The sequence below is a fragment of the Solenopsis invicta genome, chromosome 5 (genome assembly GCF_016802725.1).
Source record: "Solenopsis invicta isolate M01_SB chromosome 5, UNIL_Sinv_3.0, whole genome shotgun sequence".
Classification (NCBI taxonomy): domain Eukaryota; kingdom Metazoa; phylum Arthropoda; class Insecta; order Hymenoptera; family Formicidae; genus Solenopsis; species Solenopsis invicta.
The window spans coordinates 7,690,023-7,711,252 of record NC_052668.1 but is presented as its reverse complement, the minus strand read 5'-3'; the positions used below and the strand labels follow the sequence as shown (position 1 = coordinate 7,711,252).

Sequence of the window (21,230 nt, the reverse complement as noted above, 5' to 3'; positions counted from 1 at the left end):
AACTCCCTTTTCTACAGCATTTTATAGTATTCCAACTTTAGATAGAGTATATGCGAGTAACATCCGCAAACCGACCTGTTCGAACGTATTTTGTCCAGTTCTTTTACATAAAATTACTCACAAAATAGTTTCACTCACACACTATATGGATCGCATTGATCCTAACAAAACTTTGCTGCCGTGGCGTTTGAATTTTAGTTGACCAAAAAAGTTGATAAACCATATCAATCGAAAGAGGAAATTTCAAATTTTTTTTACGTCTTGATCCGAGCCTCCTATCTCATTCCGTCTTCACACAGCAAGCGTCCGAAACTTCGTATGGGATTTCTCAGACCCACTTATTTGTTTAAAGGTTAATCAAAAATACCTCATATTCGACTTGTTACATAATTACAACTTTTAATAGGAATGACAATGCCACAATCTTTTCTCAAAAGTATGACTTTTCAGCTTTAAAACGCCGTATTTCCAAGTTTTCAAAAGTTTTTTGTTGCAAAGGTATAAGTTAAAAAAAGAAGTGGATTTGTGAACAATTTTTCATTTTCGCTTCATAGTTTATTCTTTATAACTTCACAATAAATCATTTTTCGACAATATCGATTATACAGTCACATTTCTAAAATTCTAAACTTTTATTTAAAAAATATTGATTGGATGACCTAACCAAAGTTATAGCTTTTCAAAGTTGAAAAAATCTACCATACCGGACAATATGTTAACGTAATTTTTCAGATCGGTGCGTTTAAGGGTTTATCAAAATCAGAGGAAAACGCTTCTATCTTTTCCTTGTGTGTTAGTTGAATAAGTAGTTGAAAATCCTTTTCGCCCTGTATCAAACTGCCATTAACGAGATGCAATTGTCGATTTCTTGATGGACAGCACGACGACGTTTACATGAAGCATATGTTTACTGTCATCGTGGTGTACAGAAAATCGTACTTTCGTAATGACATCGCAAAAATTGTATTGCTTTTACGCTACAACAATGAACGACATCCGCTTAAGATTGCGACACAGTATAATCCATGGTGGAAGTAGACATGGTGTGCGCGAAACTCGCAAACCACGCCCCTTTTTCGCATCGAGAGACTGTAAGTCCCCAAGTCTGCCAACTACGAAAAACTAAATGTTTGATGATATCAGGTTACTACAACTGTTTTGATTGCATCTTTGTCACACTCTGCTATATGTTCGTTGTGTCCTTTTCTCTGATACCTGATACATATCATTATGTTTCTGAAGGGTACCAAATAATGTATCCCTCTGATGAATTAATTCATATTAGTAAAATTGTTGAAAAATGCTTTATAAATTTTCATGGTGACTACTTTTCCCAAGAAAATTATGTAATACACAAAATAATTACACTTGTTAAAGAAAATATCGAATACTATCAATGCATTCTCGATGAAATATTATAATTAATGTTTGGTACGAACTCGTACTTATATACGAGTAGAAAAATAAATAAAAAATATGTTCAAAAAGATAGTAGATTAATGTTAACGTTACGGCTGAAGAAGGTCAAGTAAGACCGAAACGTTTCGTAATCACAATCTTTTTAGATTTTAATAAATTTATTAAATTAATAATCGTCTTGCTTGTTTACGGCCTATAATTAATCTGTGATTTATAACACGAGCGCGAAACCATTGGTTTAAATATATCAGAGTTTTTTTATATAAATAAAAGTCGTTTATTATTATCCTTCATTATATTAGTTTTTTTCCTTTAATATTATCTTACATTTATATACTTTATTATTATCTTACATATCGTAGTTGTCGTTAAATAAAATTGACCAGAAATAATCAATTACAATTGGTACTGAACTGGTCACAAACAGGAGATTTTAAAACCAGCTCTTAGAAATTGTAATAATATTACGATATTCTTTGATTACTATGGAAAAGTTTATTTATAAAAGCCCGCGATGCTAGAAATGGCTAGAAATGGTCCGAGTTCTCAGATCGAAAAGTTTGTAACCAATCAATGTTTAGCTTTTACGGAAAAGTGACAAGCTAATTGATCACACAGTTCTCAGCTCGAAAAGTTGCACCGAGTTTTAGCATTGTGGAGATGAATCTTAAGATTTTCTTTTCAAAATTATCGACATCTTCCATATGTTTTTTATATCGAATTTAATGTACATTTTATTATAATTATACGATAAGTGCAATCATACGACATTCACGCACGTATATGATAAAAAGAGACCGAAAGAATACTAAATGACGTGCGTGCAACGAAAACAAACACATTCAGTTGTAACAACTTTACGGAGTTAAACAAGGTTGGTACACATAGGGACTTACGGTCAAAAAATAAGTGAGAGGGCAAAGAATTAGAGAGAGACGCTTGCAAACTGCGCACACCATGTCTACTTCCACCATGGTATAATCAGTATGTCCGCTCTAAATAAAAATGCGCGTGATCGTGCAGGGTCCTATTGCGCAGCTTTTATTTTCAGTTAAATCCAATAAAAGTCTCATTGGATCAAGACTCAAGAGGATAGAAATCTACATTGCAGAACGTACACTGACATCTTAAGTATTTTTATAAGCATCTATAAAAAATGGCAAAAACAAACAAAAAAATATAAAGTGTAGTATAAATTAATGCAATAATAAAAGCACAAATTTAAAGTGCAGTTTCTTAATTATACAAAGGAAAGTTAAGAAAAAAATTGTATTATTCCTTGTATTATGTCAGCATCTTTCTATTCGGTCTTGAATTTTATATAGCAGATGATCAACTGATCTCAACGCAGGATCCAAAGTGCTGATACGGAGCGGACTAGTTATACTGTAATTGGGATATCACTATCCGGATAGACAAAAAAATATTTTATTTTGCAGTTGACCAACGTTTTGGAGTTTGGAAATACGAATTAGAACCTGATAATAAAAGATTTGATCTGAAATATGCTATTCTTTGTAATCAAAGCGGGTGGATCACTTGTGCAATGTAAGGAGATTAATTCACATGATGAATTAATCAAAGTATCGGCACATATGGACGTGTACAGCGGTACTATATGTTAATATTTTAGAAAACGTTTTACTTCCACCGTCCGAAATACCTATACATATATCCAGCAGATTTTATAACAGTAAAAGTTAATATTGTGACATTGTTTTTGTGCACAGAATTAAAACCAAGATTAAAATATTTTTTTTTTTAATAAAAAATTTGTTAATAATGTATTTTTCCAAAAGTTCCCTGAAATTCCGTGATTTTCCATGACTTCAAAATATAATTAAATCTCAAAACTTTCAGGTTTTTCAGATTTTCAAATCGATGACAGCCCTGTATTTGTATGTAGTAAATCAAATGTATGAGCAGGAAAAGAACTCTAACCAACCATTCAATTTATTAAGATATTTATTACTTCAGCATTATACACGCCAAGAAGGGACTTGGTTTATCCTTAACTCACGCATTCATCCATACCTCGCATGATTACCTTCTTAAATCTACTTCTGTTCCTAACTTTACTTTGGTTTGTTTCTTCTTTTTCTCACGACCGCTTTCTTCATACCTACCTATACAGGGTGATTCAGAACGACCCATGTGTCCCGGTAAAGACATATTCTTGAATAAATTTTGAGACGATTTTTCCTGTACGAAAATTTTGTCCGACGCTTACTTTTTGAATAATAAAAAGATAAAGTTAGCGAATCACGGGCCGTGTACACATGGTAGACAAAGGCGCCGCAACTTACCGTCCGCGGGCACTTACTCGTGTCGGACGGTGAGTTGCAGCGCCTTTGTCTACCATGTGTACACGGCCCGTGATTCGCTAACTTTATCCTTTTATTATTCAAAAAGTAAGCGTCGGACAAAATTTTCGTACAGGAAAAATCGTCTCAGAATTTATTCAAGAATATGTCTTTACCGGGACACATGAGTCGTTCTGAATCACCCTGTATATAGCCTTATTCTACTTATTTCTATTAAAATATTAATTATAATATATATTAAAATATACGTAATATTTTATAAACAGTTACACCTAATTATACATGTTTTATATATATGAATAATATATACAAATTTTCTTCGGAAAACTTCTAGGAAAGAAAACAGAAAATGTAGCAATAGTAAGATATGTATTAACGGGAATAAGAACGTCTCTCTCCCAATAGCACACATCAACAGGTATGTGTGTTAACATACGCGTCTTTTCCCGATAGCGCACATAATCGCGTGCTACCAGGATGTGCGCTATCGGGATGAGCGATTGCGGGAATTAAAACATCTTTTTCCCTATAAAGCACATAGTCGCGTGCTATCGAGATGTGCGCTATCGGGATGTGAGCTATCGGGATGTGCGCTATCGGAATGTGCGCTATCGAGATGTGCGCTATCGGGATGTGCGCTATCGGGATGTGCGCTATCGGGATGTGCGCTATCGAAATGTGCGCTATCGGGATGTGCGCTATTGGGATAATGCGGTTTTTTCATTGTGTGCTATCGGGATAATGCGCCTTTTATGTTGTGCGTTATCGGGACAACGCGCCTTTCTCTGTTGTGCGCTATCGGGATGTGCGCTATCGGGAATTACTTTAAATTTTATGTGTGCTATCGGGATGTGCGCTATCGCACTGTGCGCTAACGGCACCCACTCCTCTAAATTATCCTAACCTTCTTCGCAAAACACACATCTTTCCTTTTCCCCTAAGCAAAATTTATTCACCTCTTCCATATTTCCGCACTTCAGATTTATTAATGCTCTAATTCCTTCCCCTCCCTTTGCCTTGTTTAAACTTTCAATACTCAGGTACCTAGGATTGGTTTCCGCGCACATTACCCCTACCTCTTTGTATTTCCTATTATACCTTAACTCTGATATCTTACTCTCTTCCTCTTACCTTAGTAAATCCTTCTCCTTACTAGCTCAAATTCCAATTCTTCTTTTCCACCTTCCCATGCTTCTATTGTTTCTACTTCCCACTCACTTCTATTAAAATAATATTCCCTTTCCTTGCTATATAAGTCCTTCCTTCCCTGCTTACTTTTTTCAAACAAACATTTCTTAGCTATGTTTTTCGCAGCCCCGCTTTTAATCCTATCCTCATACCTTTTAGCTCTTATACCCCATCCTATTCGCAGTTTTTCCATACCCAATTCTTTCGTTGCCAAATACCTCGGTGTACAAATTCTAACTTGAATAACCATCTTACATGGTTCAGCAACATCTTTTCTAATTCCATTTTTTCTGTCCAGTCCCATACTCTACTCCATGCTATTACACTCTGTACTAGGTACTTAAACAACATCCACCTTTTTCTAAAATCGTTTCTGCCTATCCTCTCTCCTAATCCCCACACTTTTTTTGCTGCTATTTTAACCTTTCTATTTAGTCCCTTAATACGATCTTTGTAATTTCCCTCCCTATTGAACGTAAAAGCTAGATATTTAAACGTGTTTACCTCTTCTATTTCTTTGCTTCTCCATATCCACACTTCTTTCCTTTCCTATTAAATACTAATATCTTTGTTTTCTACGCACTTAACTCTAATTTCTTCTCTCTTAAACACCTTCTAGGTATCCGTTATATCCTTCAGGGCTTCCCTGTTATTAGCCACTAAAACTACGTCATCCGCATACATTAAACTCCACACTCTTTCTGCCCCTACATTTACTCCGCCCACGTCCCTGTCTCTTAACCTATCCTATCCTCTATCTCTATCATATACAAATTAAATAAGAGCAGACTCATAACACAGCCCTGCCTCACACCTTTCTTCGTGTAGAAACTCCTCGTAATTCCTTACTTTGTCCTCACTATCATCTCCGTCTCTTCGTACATTTTCTCCATTCTTCTTATCACCTATCTCCTATCTCCTCCAAACCTTTTCTCCTTATAATCCTCTAGAACGTTTCTCTCTCCACGTTGTCAAAGGCCGCTTTCAGATCTGCAAATAGAGCATACAACTTTCTTCCATTTCCATCCTCGCATAGTTTTTCTCTGAGCCATGTGGCTCAGAATGAATACATTGTCCACTGCTGATCTTCCCTTCCTGAATCTTTCCTGACCTTCTGACAATAACTTTCTGCTTCCTACTTCTTCCTCTAATCTCTCCCTTACTATCTCTGCATATACGCCTTGTACGCCGTGCATAAGAGATACCTCTATAATTGTCCATAACCTTCTGGTCCCATCTTTTATATAGGGATACAATAATGCTCTTCCTCTATTCTTCTCTACCTCCTTCCAGACTTGTTCTATCAGCCTTACAAATTTTTCCATCAAGTACTTTTCCGCAAACTTCTACGCTTTCATTGGTATGCCGTCGATCCCTGCGACTTTCTTCCTTTTTATCTTTCCGATCGCTCTCATTTCCTTTCTCGTTAATTCCTCTTCTGTTTATTCCTCTTAAGACTCCGCTCTTCCCTCTTCTCCTGCCTCACGCCTTATCTTACTGTCTTCTCCTTCCAACAAATCTAAGAAATACCTCCTCCATTCCTCCTTGCTTCTATTGTTCTCTTTCCAGGTTTTTTTCTTCCCTCTTTCCATTTATGGACTTCCAAACATCGGCCTTTCTTTTCAACGCCTTCAATTCTGCATCTTTCTCCTTTTTTCTCTTTCACCTTTTCCTGCAGAAATTCCTTGTACCTGCCTCTTTCCATCATATACTTTTCTCTAACAATCTTCCCTGACTTCTATCTCTTATGCATCCTTTTCATTTCCTTCTTCTTTCTTGTATAACTCCTGTCCCACCAATCCCTGTGTCCTAACTCCCTTTTTTCCTCGTTACTTTCCTTTTTTCCATTGCACCGTTTATTATGTTTTTTATTTCCTCCCACCTACTTTCCACCGTTGGTTGTTTCTCTATTTCCGTTTCTACTTCTCTTCCTTCCTACCTTTTCATTGAACTTCTTGATCGCCTCTTCATCCCATACAATTATTTCCACCTCTTTGTTCTCTTCACTTTCTTCTTTTTCTTCTTCTTCTTGCTCCTCTTCGTCTACAACTTTCAGCTCCAAGCACGGTAACATGTAGTTCGAGTCCACTCTTTCACCTACCTTAAAATTAATCACGCCTTCACGCAATCTCTCGCTAACTATTACATAATCTATCAACATGCTGCCCCTTGGTCCTACATAAGTAAATTCCGCTTCCCAATCTCTCACCACTGCGCTTTTAAAATATGCCAATCTCGTTCCTGTACCCGGTCTACAAAATTCCCCGCCCCGTTTCCCGCTTTCTTATCCTTACTGCATCTGACCATTTCCTCCTTTTCTCCTCCTAATCCTATTTTCCCTATCCTCAAATTAAAATCTCCTATAATTAACTTCTCTTCCTCTATATCCTTTAGTAATTCCTTCAGACCTCCCCTTAACTACTCCTCCTTTTCTTTGTTATAGATCAACACAATATGTAGCTTTTACTTTTTTCATATCTCTGATAAAATCATTCCCTTTTCCTCCCTCTAACACAAACTATCTCCAGTAGTTCTCCCTTTCTTTTCCCAATCACAAAACCACCCTTAGTCTTTTCCTTATTCCTTTCCTTTTTTGCATAACTGCATCAACACACGTGTTTTTAGTAATTTTTTCTCTAATTTTTCCCAACCTTTCTCCTCTACCCATACTTCACTCAAACTTATAAAATCAAAACCTCTAATAAATTGCCAAAATTCCTTATCCTTCTTATTTAATCCTGCTACATACCAAAATAGTATTTTTTTCTTTTTTTCCCCCTATTCCCCTTTCTTTTCCTATTCCTAATTCTCTCTCCCACTTCCTCCCCTCTCCTGCACCTCTCCTCCTCCCCCCTTTCCCTATTCCCTTCTTGGCTTAACCAAAATTCTGTTTTCTCTGGTTCTCTTTCCTCCTCTCTTTCTATTTCTTTCCAATCTATCCATGCTTCCTCGTCTATTCTCACCCTACTTATACCAACCTTTATGTTTCTCCCTTTAGCTCTCAGTTCTCTTGCCCATCTATTCATCCTCTCTTGTGCCTTTCTATCTTCCCAGCTTAAGTCACTTTCTATGTAAATCGTAGGGAGCGTCCCAGTTGCACCAGACCCGATTAGATACCACTAATCATAGCGGCCGATGCATAGAGTATTTTCATTGGTTGGATGAGATTAGATTAGGTGATTGGTATCCTATCGCAGTGCAAGCTATTCAATCCCGTGATCCGTCCCAAGCCCAGACGCCGAAAAAAGTTTTGTTTTAGTGAATATGCCGGCCACGTCTAGGTCAAAGAGTCTCACATACCCCGCGTCCTGTCCCCACAAGCGCGAGGACCCATAAAGGTGTTTCCCAACTATAAAAAAAAAAGGTGATTGGTATCCTCAGCAGGAGGGACTGGACAGGGAGAGGGTGAGTCTGTCGGCCTCCCGCTTCCCACATCTGGAGATCGTCGACGTCCTGGCGGTAATAAATATGTCGTCGCCGGGAAAACTCGCTGGTGCGGCTCACGTCCCCCCCCCCCTTCTAGAGAAGGGAAAGAGTCGGGAAGGAACAGTAGAGAGGGGAGACCCTCATAGCGCCGACTAGACCAAACAAAGGGCCCTACCCTCTACACTGTTGAAGAGGTACGCCTTGGGTGGAATCAGCGGCGGGGTAGTTGCCTAGCTGACCCGTCCAGGGCTTGGGATGCGGGAGTGCGAACCTAGAAGTAGGGCCTGTCGCACTCCCGAGACATCCCGGTTTGGGCAACCGAGGCTCAACTTCAATCGAGTCTCGGTTGCTAACTCCGGAAGGGAGTCTCTGCTCTCGGGCGGAGACTCGTTTGGGCTAAGACAGATCGCGGTGCATGTTCAGTTCGATCCCGTGATCTGTCCTGAGACCAGACGCTGGAAACAGTTGGGTTTCAGTGGATACGAGGTGTGTTCAAAAAGTATCGCGAATTTTGAATTTTCGCGGGTTACGTATATTCGAATTTCGATCTTTTTGTGGCGTTATGTTGGTACTCATGTCTCTCACTTATGCCGACAAGCTCGGCCATTTTGAATGTTCACTTAATTGTTGACAGCTGCTTTGCTTGCACGTGTTTTGGATCGTCTTCGATTTTTACCTATTCAAAAAAATGGATCAAAGAACCTGTATCAAATTTTGTGTGAAAAACGAAATTAAGTGCGCGGATGCATTCCGAATGTTGACTGTGGCATACGGAGAAGCTACCTTGGACCGAAGCAACGTTTATCGGTGGTACAAAATGTTCTCAGAAGGCCGAGAAGATGTGAACGACGAAGAGCGTGCCGGACGCCCGAGCACTTCAACAACAGACGAAAAAATTAATGAAGTGGAGAAAATGGTATTGGCCAATCGTCGAATCACCGTTAGAGAAGTTGCTGAGGACCTAAACATATCGATTAGCTCGTGCCATTCGATTTTTATCAATGATTTGGGCATGAAACGGGTCGCCGCGAAATTCGTACCAAAATTGCTCAATTGCGACCAAAAACAGCATCGCATGAACATTGCTAATGAGATGTTGGACTCTGTCCGCGACGACCCAAATTTGCTCCAGAGGGTCATAACTGGTGACGAATCGTAGGTTTATGGTTATGACGTGGAAACCAAAGCTCAATCATCTCAATGGAAGCTGCCGCACGAACCAAGACCGAAAAAAGCGCGCCAAGTTCGGTCGAATGTGAAAGTTTTGCTGACAGTTTTCTTCGATTGCAGGGGCGTGGTGCATCATGAGTTCTTGCCACAGGGTAGAACGGTCAATAAGGAATATTACCTGCAAGTTATGCGCAATTTGCGCGAAGCAATCCGCCAGAAACGCCCGGATTTGTGGAAGAACAAAAATTGGCTTTTGCACCACGATAACGCCCCTGCTCACACATCGTTGCTTGTGCGCGACTTTTTGGCCAAAAACAACACACTAATGATGCCGCAGCCACCGTATTCCCCAGATCTGGCCCCCTGTGACTTTTTCTTGTTCCCTAAACTGAAGAGGCCCATGAAAGGACGACGTTACGCTACGCTTGACGAGATAAAGACGGCATCGAAGGAGGAGCTGAACAAGATAAAAAAAAATGATTTTTTGAAGTGCTTCGAAGATTGGAAAAACCGTTGGCACAAGTGTATAATATCTCATGGGGATTACTTTGAAGGGGACAAAATAGATATTCATGAATAAATAAATAATTTTTGAAAAAACACAAAATTCGCGATACTTTTTGAACACACCTCGTATACCGGCCAATTACTAGGTCGATGAGTCCCACATACACCTCGTTCTGTCCCTACAGGCGCTGGGACCCATAAAGACGTTCCCCAACTATAAAACAAAAAAAAGAGTGATTGGTATCCGATCGGGTCTGTAAGCAACTGAGACTCACTCGTCATACTTATAAAAAAAATTATAGTATTGTTATTCCTCTTAAAAAGTGTAATTATACGCCAAGGAGAATATAAGGTATTTTTGGGTGTTTAAAAATCTACTTTTTAAAAAAAATCATTTTTCCAACAAAAAACTTTTAAGAACTTTACAATACGGCGTTTTAAAACTGAAGAGTCAAACTTTCAAAAAAAATTGTCATTGCTATTTCTATCAAAAAATATACTTACGTAACAAAGCAAATATGAGATATTTTTGATTAACTCAAGGTGTCAAAAATTGAAAGTTGTATTTCATAATATATAAAATTTCAAATCCTGCGCAGAAGTATCCTTTTCCACGGTAATATAGTATTTTAACCTTTAGACCGCCGGAAAATGTAAATATAAACTCTGGAATAATTCATCTAAACAGTCAAGAACGTGTATAGAAGGTTCAATAGAAAGCTCCCCCCTCACACACACACACACGCGCGCGCGCGCACACACACATGCACACACACGAATTTGTTTTTAAACCAACAACATGTCTGGGACAGAATTGTAGTGATTTGCATTGATAACGGCGACATTGCAATTCATAATTCATTATTATCTCGTGAAAAACAACTTTTCTTCAAATTGGCATAACTTAGCGAAAAATTATCGTATCGAGTTCCGCAAAATCGTATTTTGAAGAGAAAAATTCGAACTTTCACGCGCTTTTTACCTCATTGAGTTACGTCAATTGCTTCACTCCACACAACTCTAGAAACTGCACGTTCTATTCATCGATTTTGCAAGTTTTCGTTCTATCATCGGCTATTAGCAAATTAATCATGCCACTTAATCGGCATTAAAAGTTTCTCAAAGTACTGGTGTGCGCTGAACGGCACTGGAGCGCGCTTTTTTGCACTGATGCTATTTGGCGGGATGGAGATGCCGATTGAATTGCTTCGAATGTGCTTGTTGCGTTCGGAAAAAAATATATCTTTTATTTCGCACTAGAGATAATCGCTTCTGTGACTACGATACGTCTCGAAACCCGACTGCGAAGAAAAGGCGCGCTCCCGCCGTTTGCGGGAACCTATATAGCCCGCGACACGATCCGTCCCGAGGGTCTCACGTAAACCTTTCGCGGTTTCTCAGGGAACGAATCGTGCCGGGCTTAGCCGTTCGAATACGCGAGATCGTCGCGCATTGAACGTCAATTGGTCGGCTACAGCGCGCATCGCGCGACCACGCGCGCGATCACGCGGACGCCAGAACGAGCTCACCGCTCCGCTCAGACCGGCAAACAACAACATGTTGACTCCAAAGCCAAGAATTGATCGCCGGAATTTGAAAAATGATAATTTTAGCGCTTCGCAACATTCTTGGCTTTAGAGTCAATAATTGGGAAAGAAGTTGAAAATTGCGGCGCTCCGCAACAACTGGTTTGAAGCTTTCATTCCTTTTTTAAAACACCCTTGTACCATAAATATTTCCTGTTTTACAAGCGTTCAAAGTTTAGTAAATTTTTCCTAATTTTTTAGTGTACCGTTTTTTTGTGGGCAGTGTGTGTGTGTGTGTGTGTGTGTGTGTGTGTGTGTGTGTGTGTGTGTGTGTGTGTGTATTATACACATACGTACGTTATGTATTATATATTATATATTATGTGTGCATATATGTATATAAATACACACGTATATATATGTATATATTAGGAGTACAATTTTGCTTCCACCGTTTTTCTTTCAACATTCCAGGCTTTATTGTAAAAAACTGGTTATACATTTCCAATTTAAAACTTTAGCCACTACTTTCTCCCATCTTTCGGGCAGCGTACAAAAACCCGTGTCGAAAAAATTGCTCATCTTTTGAGGCAATCCACGTACCAATCCAATTTTTAACTTCTTCATAAGAACAAAAGTGGTGGTCGGCCAGGCCGGATGCCATTCATCAAAACAAGTGATAGACAGAGGAAGCAATGTCTGGAGAATACGGCGGGTAGGGTAGGACTTCCTATTTTAACGTTTCCAAATATGTTTTGAAAGATTTTGCGACATGGGGTCAAGCATTGTCATGTTTTAAAATCGTGTCTTTCGTTGTATTGCGGCCGTTTGTCTTTCAATGCTCAGTTTAAACGCATTAATTGCTTTCGATACAGATCGCCTGTGATTGTTTCGAACGGTTTTAGCAGTTCATAATACACGCCGAGCTGCTTCTACTAAATACAAAGCTTGACCTTTGAACTGTGAATATTCGATTTGGCCGTCGACATGGAAGCATAGCCGGAAAGTCCCCATGATTTTTTGCGCTTGGGCTTATCGAAATAAACCCATTTTTCGTCCCCAGTCATAATGCAATGCAGAAATCCCTTCCGTCTTCGCCTTTAAGCAGCTGTTCACAAGCAAACAAACGCCGTTCAACATCTCTCGGCTTCAAGTCATACAGCACTCAATTTCCTTGTTTTTGAATCATTCCCATGGCTTTCAAGCGTTTTGAAATGGCTTGTTGAGTCACTCCCAATAATCTTGCCAATTCTTCTCGCGTTTGACACGAGTCTTCATGAAGTAATGCCTCCAATTCTGCATCTTTTAAAACCTTCTGTCTTCCACTGCCATGCCGGTCTTTGATGTCAAAATCACCGTTCTTGAAGCGTTGAAACCACTCACGACACGTTTTTTCACTAATAGCAATCTCGCCATAAATATTTGAGAGCATTCGATGAGCCACAGATTTCTTCCCATTGAAACAGAAATTTAAAACCTTCCACAAATGACGAAAATTTGGCTCGTAAACTGACATTTTCAATCAAAAATAACTTTACGATGCAGACGTCTACATCTGTTTATTTCCACCACCATATTCCGCTAAAGCCATCTAATGAAAATGTATATACAGGGTGTCAGAAAACTAAAATGTTCTCGTGGGTTAATAGAGCAAGTCATACTGTAAAGAAATGTCCTTTACCATTTTTCATTATTGGCAATAATTATCAAAATAAAAATTAGTGAAGTTCGTCAAATAAGCGCGTATTTTCCTTACCCACCGCATGCAGAGACCGCCCGTCCGTTGCCAAACCATAGGCAGTCACGGTAAAGCGGATAAAACAGCCATTGCTGCTTCTCCCTCCTCACCGCGTCGTCTGCCGCGGCTGCCCATGGTTTGGTGACAGATGGGCGGTCTCCGCGTGCGGTGGGTGAGGAAAATACAAGCTTATTTGACAAATTTTACTAATTTTTATTTCGATAACTATTGCAAATAATGAAAAATAGTAAATAGTTTTTCTTCTCCGTGACTTGCTCTATCAACCCATAAGAGCTAAGTTTTAGTTTTTTTGACACCCTGTGTGTGTGCGTGTGTGTGTGCGTGTGTGTGTGCGTGTGTGTGTGCGTGTGTGTGTGCGTGCGTGTGTGCGTGCGTGTGTGCGTGCGTGTGTGCGTGTTGTGTGTGTGTGTGTGTGTGTTTGTGTGTGTGTGTGTGTGTTTGTGTGTGTGTGTGTGTGTGTGTAGGGGGGGGTGCGTGCATGTGTGTGCGTATAATAAAAGTGCTCGTATTTAATGTCTTTAACTCATTAATATATTTATTAGAAATCAAAAACAGATATGTGAGATCTCTCACATATAAGTTATGAAATTACAAAGTGCCCAACAGGCGTTTTCGCGATTTTAAAATGCACCATTATGTCATATTTGATCGTTAGTTTCCCGATGGCTGTCTGTGTCGGCTTCCGTGTTTCCTCTTTTCTTTGATCATGCTTTATGTATTCCATTTTAGAAAAGAAGTGATTAATAGGCTTGCCACAAGAATATTAGAACACGAGTCTAATTTTTATGCTTACTGGTTCTCAGTAGAGAACCTCATGCCCAAAATGAAAAGCAGAAGGCAATAGTAATAAGTTTTTAGTGATAAAGAAAAATAAAGTTGCTGAAAAACAAGCAAAAGAAATTTCTAATATAAGCAAACTGATTAGTGATAAAATGTTTGAGAGCAATTGATGTAAAGATTAAATATATAGGTGTGATTCTGATGAATTTTCTCCGAAACCAATGAAATAAAGCGCGATGCTTGTTTGTATTTTATTTTTATTTTAAACGAGATTTTATCCTTTAGAAATAAATTCTAAATTTGGAAGGATAATCAGGGTTTCGCCGCCTAGTGATAGCTAGGAAGCGCTCGTCCTGACTACTTTTGAAAGGGAAAGAAGAGTAAAAGTTAATTGTTTCATAAAAAATTAAATCTCGATTAAATAAAATTTTATAAATTAAAAAAAAAATTTCTAGAGATGTAAGTAGCAAAAAAATTTAGAGAAAATAATTTTTAGAAAATTATTTCTCAGCAAAAAATAAATTTCAAGATCGAGAATAATTCTTGGATATCTTTTTGTTCTCGGGAAAGCTCCATTATCTTAAAAATAGGCCGCCCGTAATCTAGCAAGATGATCTTGCGTTTAGAAGTCGCCCTGAGTAAGCGCCTTACCGATCATCCACCAAATTTATAATAAAAAATTTCTAAAACTATTTCTGATTTAATATAATTAATTTTTTAAATAGCGATCTCAAATTTACGTGTACGGCGTGATAGCACTCGGTACACGGAATCATCATGCAATCACGAGTCTATTATTTTATCATTATTTATATTTTTAAATATAATGAAAAGTATTACACTAAAATTGAATGGTTACGCGTAGCTATTATAAATTCTGATTTGAAGTAATTGCTTATGTTATATTATTTTTGTATGTCAAATTTCTTATTATAATTCGTTTTTTCGCACTATCTTGGTCACATCTTCATATAAAAATCTAAAATTTGATACGTAAGCGTCTTTTCATATAAATTATCTTAAAAAAAAAAGGCCAGCTCATAAAGTCGTGGAGGCATTTTCACCATACTTAATCGGCTAGGCCCTTTCTGAAAACCCGATTTTTTTTACAAAATTTGAGTAAACATCCTATTAAAATTAAATTTTAAAAGAACGTCGCATTAAAATATATTTATTTAGGATAAAATATTATGGCACTTAATTGTTATTATTATTATATCTTATCGTCAACATGCTTCCCACAAGATTTTCGATCAACATTTAATGTTAAGACGTCCAAATCGTTCAAATGTGCTAATATAACTTTTATAATTATTTGTTTTTCTCAAAGTTTTATTTTTATGATAGATCACATATTTTCAGTCGGATTAGTGTCAAAAAAATTAGAAAGCCAATCCAGTGTGATGCCATTTTTATGCAACTTTCTTAGAAAGCATGATAACAGATTAATTATAATAACTGGACACCATATACTAAATAAATTTTGGACTCATTTGTAACAATGTAAATTAATTTTATACCTGGTTTAATTTTTTTCTCAATCTTTTTCTACTAAAATCTTCTACAAATCTTTAGTACTAAAAATTTGAAAAAAATAAAAAATAAATTAAACCAAGATTAAAGTTAATCCACATTAGAGTAAATGAGCCTTGATGCATCTAATGTATTTGTAAAATGTAATTCATTTTTAACCCTCTGTGATCCAATTAATAATTTAAAAATTCAAGTAAATTTTTAATTTTGAATTATACTGCCTTTAATTTAAATACATATAAAAAAAATAAAAAATGTTTTAGGTCAAACAATTGTGAAATTATTCTGGAATGTTTGAAAAAATACTAAAATTCTTTCTAATTTTTTAGTCTAAAAACACTTTTAAAAACCCTATCAGCCACCAGTGATTTAATTAAACTAACAAAAAAGTGAAAAAAATAGACTATAGAGAGTTAATATAGAGGAAAAAAGGGTAATATGGCACCAATTTTCATTTTATTGAATAACTATGTTTATAATTAATATTTTCTATTGAAACTTGAACAATTACATTCGTCAGAATGTTGTTTGACAGATTCTAGACTCAAAGTAATAAAATATTTATTATTTAAGACATGATTTATAAAAATCTAATGCACTGCATAATCGATGAAAGAAAGAAAGTGGTTGTAATATGACTATCTATAAAAATAATTAAAAAAAATTGGTTTAGTTTAAAAGAAACACAGTATCTTGTAATTAAAATTATATATTTTTAATTTTCCATTTAGAATTTTCCTGGTTTAGAATTTTCCTATATTCAGAAGCTTTAGAAATATCATTAGAAATTTTATTAAAAATAACATTTTATCCCTTTAACATTAAACAACAAGCATAAAATGTGTCTAATGTTTCTAAACACTGCTCTTTAGAATGACAATCGATTTATCAAAAAAGTATTTTGATATAAAAATTTAACTTAAAAAACCATATTAACAAAATTCCATGTTATTGTTTTAACTTTATATAACTCAAAATGTATACAGCCAAATAAAAAGTTAAATAGCAAAAAACACTCGAGTATATGTACCTTCGTGTGACAATACATTCAAGTTTAAAAATAATAAAGTGTATGTAATTAAAAGTTAAAAGTGTACCTTGAAAAAGTTTAGAAATACTCAAAAGTAAAAATGCCTTATAACAATTGTCAGTCATTATATGTTAGCATATCAACATCACTAAAAAACAGTGAGCTACTAAACAAATAACTCCATAAGCAATTATTTGAATACGTCACCTAATAACGAAAATAATAGGGGTAGCCATATTGTCGACAGTAGCCATAATACCCTCTTCTCTTCTACTATAATTTTATTTTCAGAAAGCTGCTAACGATTTACTTTTGTGGTACTGATTGTATAACTTTTTTGTCCTTTTTGAACAAAAATAATTAAAAAATAAAAACTGAAAGAACAGAAATGAAATACAAATTCAAAGATAATTTAAAGAAAACGAGGAAACAAAGTTTAATCCTGAAATTATTTCCAAAAAACAGGAACGTCTGGTAACCTTACATTAACTATTGTCAATTCTTAAACAAATTTACCACCACTAATGTGATTTAGTACTATGGATTTCCCGGCATTGTCTAGTCCAACAATAAGCAGTACAATGGTCCTGAAATTATGAAAAATGAATGTAAACAAGAAAACATCAATTTTAATCTCCTCATCACTTTTCTCGTAATGTATTAATTATACATAGCAATTATACACACTTCTCCGCAGCGCAACTCCTTCTTAACTTCTTCAAAATGCTTCTGATGCAATTACCCATCGCGAGGAAAAACAGTCGTACTCCTATATTTTTGTTACGATCTTAATTATACTTCAGTAAAATTCCATAATTTATTACAGATAATCCCGCGACAATTGTTCAACGTGTATACATTAAAGCGCCTCGCACATGAAATGCATAACATAAGGCTTGTTTTCTATTCCTGCACTAGACTGCACTGGAACGTTCTTTCTTGCTTTCGCTAACTTTGAAACATCTATCTATTTCATTTTACGTGCACACTAATTCAGGGAGTTCAAGAACAGAAAACAAACGAACTGTGTTATATCGTGTTAAGTCCTTAGGCCGGTATTCATAGTCGATTCTTATATTTAAGATTGTTTTTAGTATCACCTTAAGATGCCATCAACCAATCAGAGAGCCATACTAGCATCTTAAGACGTTACTTAATAGCGTTTTCGATTGGGAAAAAGTTAGTGCGCACCAGTGCGTACTCAGTTCACGCCAACACTGGACAAGTTCTATGAGTTGTACTGAATAGTACAAATGCAAAAGAACCCGCCCAAATTTTGAGTGAAAGTGTCACTTGAGTTAATTATAATAGATCACGAAAAAGAAAAAGAAAAAAGTAACTTTGAAAAAGTAATCTCGTGCTCAGTAAGTAATGATTTTTACTATATGTAATTAAATAGTATATAATCATTAAAAAAATGCTATTATATTACATCAAGTAATTAATTATATTTTAAAAAAGGTATAAAATCGATGTACTTGTATAAAAGATATAACACTTACGGTGTCATTATCCATTTTTTTCACACATGCTACATAATTTACAGTTTTTGGAATCATTCTTCAAGTTTGGAAGATTGCAATTATTTCTTCTTCCTCGCTTGAACTAAAAGAAGATTCCAAAAATGTCTCCAAAATATTAAAAAGATCCAAATCCGGATTGCTCATTCTTTCAAATTTAAAACTTTGTTCGTTATTGCTTATAGCGTTTTTCATTGGGAAAACTAGTGCGCACTGAATGTGCACTTGCTGCAGGTAATTGGGCGTTTCCGTTGGCACCGTCATCGCGCGAACCGAAACGTCCAATTGCCAGCGGTGAGTGCACACTCAGCGCGCACTAGATTTCCCAATGAAAAACGCTATTAGTGCGCACAGAGTGCGCACTATGCGAGTGTCGTGCGTTCAAACGAACACGTGACACTAGCCAAGTGCGCATTGGCACTGCCAATCGAACACGCGCCTGACACTGATAGCGTTTTTCATTGGGAAAACTAGTGCGCACTGAGTGTGCACTCGCCGCTGGCAATTGGACGTTTCGGTTCACGCGATGACGGTGCCAACGGAAACGCCCAATTACCTGCAGCAAATGCACATTCAGTGCGCACTAGTTTTCTCAATGAAAAACGCTATGAGTGCAGCCAGTGCATCCCAATCGAAAACGCTATTAATAGCGTTTTTCATTGGGAAAACTAGTGCGCACTGAGTGTGCACTTGCCGCTGGCAATTGGACGTTTCGGTTCGCGCGATGACGGTGCCAACGGAAACGTCCAATTACCTGCAGCAAGTGCACATTCAGTGCGCACTAGTTTTCTCAATGAAAAACGCTATAAGTTTGGCCGTGTCAGCCATCAATAGTGCCAACACATCGGGCAAATAAATTATTTTTTCAAGTGTGGTACTGGTACATTTTAGTCAGGGGGTCGATTGTGTATCATGTAACTAGAGTGAAAATTACAAAAGTGAGCGAATTCACTAGGTATTGACCAATAAAATAATAAATACTCTAGTAAATATGTTCACTTTTGTTATTTTCACTCTAGTTACATGATACACAATCGACCCCCAGGTTTAGGGCATGATGTAAGAAACAAGGTGAAACAACGCGCATCGTCGGCGGCTCGATGCGCGATAAGAGGCGTGGCTCGATTTGGTGAGCCAATGAAATTTGGATCCATATATATCCGCGCAATTTGAATACGAAACAATCATATATAGTCACACTTAAAATGTAGATGTTGTTAAAAAAATTAAAAATAAAAATGTAAAAATACTTGAAATTTATTATCTTTAACACAAATTACTGTTTCAATAAACACTGTTGTTATAAACATGAAATACAACAATTTAGCCATACACATAAGCTCATTCTTATAATTTTCCAAATTTCTTCTAATTCAAGTTTAAAAAATTTGAAATAACAATTATCACAATTTTCATTAATGTACACCCAAGGACTTTAATTCTGTCCATGGGGAAATTTTCCAAACTAAGAAGTCGCTATCTTTCTACATACTTACAGTTCATGATTAACGCAACGACCAATAAGCTCTAGTCATTTTATTAATCATGAACTGCGAGTATGTAGAAAGTGGTGACTTCTCAGTTTGGAAAATTTCCCCATGGATAGAATCAAAGTCCTTGGGTGTACAAAGTCTCAACTTTACCTTCACGTTCTTCTTTTTTTAAGTAGCTTTGAATTTCTCCGATTTACCGATTATTTCCGATTCACGTATAAATACAAGTATAAATACGCCCCAGTACCGGAGCCGTAGCCATATTGAATCTCAAAATTTGGACCCACTTCTGATTGGTCTAGAGTATGGTCTACTGCGCATCTGGTTACTTGTTTCATCTTTCTTCTTACATCATGGTTTAGGGGGTCGATCATGAAACTTTTTCTCTAAGGAGAAAACGTGAAAAGTGAAAATCTTTACTATTGAAGTGAATGAAGAAATTTTTCACTTTTCACGTTTCCGCTTTAGAGAAAAAGTTTCATGATCGACCCCCAGTTATGTTTTGTCGCCTTAACATACAAAATTAAAATTATAGTTTGAATCTTTCGTTTCTTTACATGCTACATTTTTAAATTAGCACAATGGACTTATATTTTTACTAAAAATGTCTCGTGTTTGAAAATAACGTACCAGACCCAGAATTTTTATATGGTAATCAATATTCATTATTTTTATTTAAAGATATGTATAAGCCTAAGAAACGATGCATTCGTTGATTATTCATTATTCATACGTATTTCATCGGATTAATTTGCAAGTTTATTCTTTTGTCGGCATTGTAAAGATGTTATTCTTACGTTGGATAATGTAAAATTTCTTCTTTAACAAGTCTGGATTTTCTACGGATAGATTTCTGATTCAATTCGAATCTGTGTTTTTTACTAAGTCAGTCGTTTACGCGCTCTAGTAACCATGTTTGGTAACTTATCTGTTCCAATTAGACTACACAACTGTGTTACACTGTGGGTTAGAGTCCTATATAAAGAGAGAAGCGACATTGATGTCCGAAGCTCTGATTGGTAATCTGATTGATACTTGGGCTGTGTTCCGATATTAACTGCCAGTACTGAAAATGTATAGTATATGTGACGTGAACTATAAATTTTCAGTACTGCCAGTAAAAACGGAACACAGCCTTGGTTGGCTAAGCGAGCAGCCATATTGTGACCACAGCTGTTTGTAGAATGATACGAATGGTGTTTGATGACGTTAAAGCGGTCCCAAAATGGCGGTGGAGGACTCAATTGGATACTGAAGGTTGTGGTGGGGGTTCGATGTCGCTTCTCTCTTTATATAGGACTCTACTGTGGATGTTTACGATAACCCAAATTGAGTTGGGTTCCACTAGGGCCGAAAAATGTTGGGCATAACTCTCTCTAGTATCTTTATGATTTATGACAACTCAACGCTGTATCGTATTACCTGGAGGTCGATCATGAAACTTTTTCCCTAAAGGGCCTCGCACATAAAATGCATAATAGAGCATAAACGTAGCATAAGGTCTCTGGACCAATGGGAATCTTATGTAAATCAATATGGCGACTTTATGTTGGAT

At 36.8% G+C, this 21,230-nt stretch overlaps 1 protein-coding gene across 2 annotated transcripts in view; it reads right to left on the bottom strand.

Annotated features, from left to right (window-relative positions):
• Positions 1 to 17,639, bottom strand: part of LOC105198825 (ADP-ribosylation factor-like protein 13B) — a 162,254-nt gene extending 144,615 nt beyond the window's left edge. The window contains exons 1-2 of one of the 2 annotated variants that reach the window (XM_039449876.1): positions 17,350 to 17,639; positions 17,179 to 17,249 (exon numbers count right to left, since the gene is read on the bottom strand). In XM_039449876.1, the coding sequence (XP_039305810.1) occupies positions 17,179 to 17,249; positions 17,350 to 17,408 (130 nt within the window). In that variant the 5' untranslated portion in view covers positions 17,409 to 17,639. Of the gene's footprint in view, positions 1 to 939; positions 1,665 to 17,178; positions 17,250 to 17,349 lie in introns of those variants that run through there. The other variant, XM_039449880.1, reaches the window with a different exon arrangement.
• Positions 17,640 to 21,230: the final 3,591 nt, after the last annotated feature.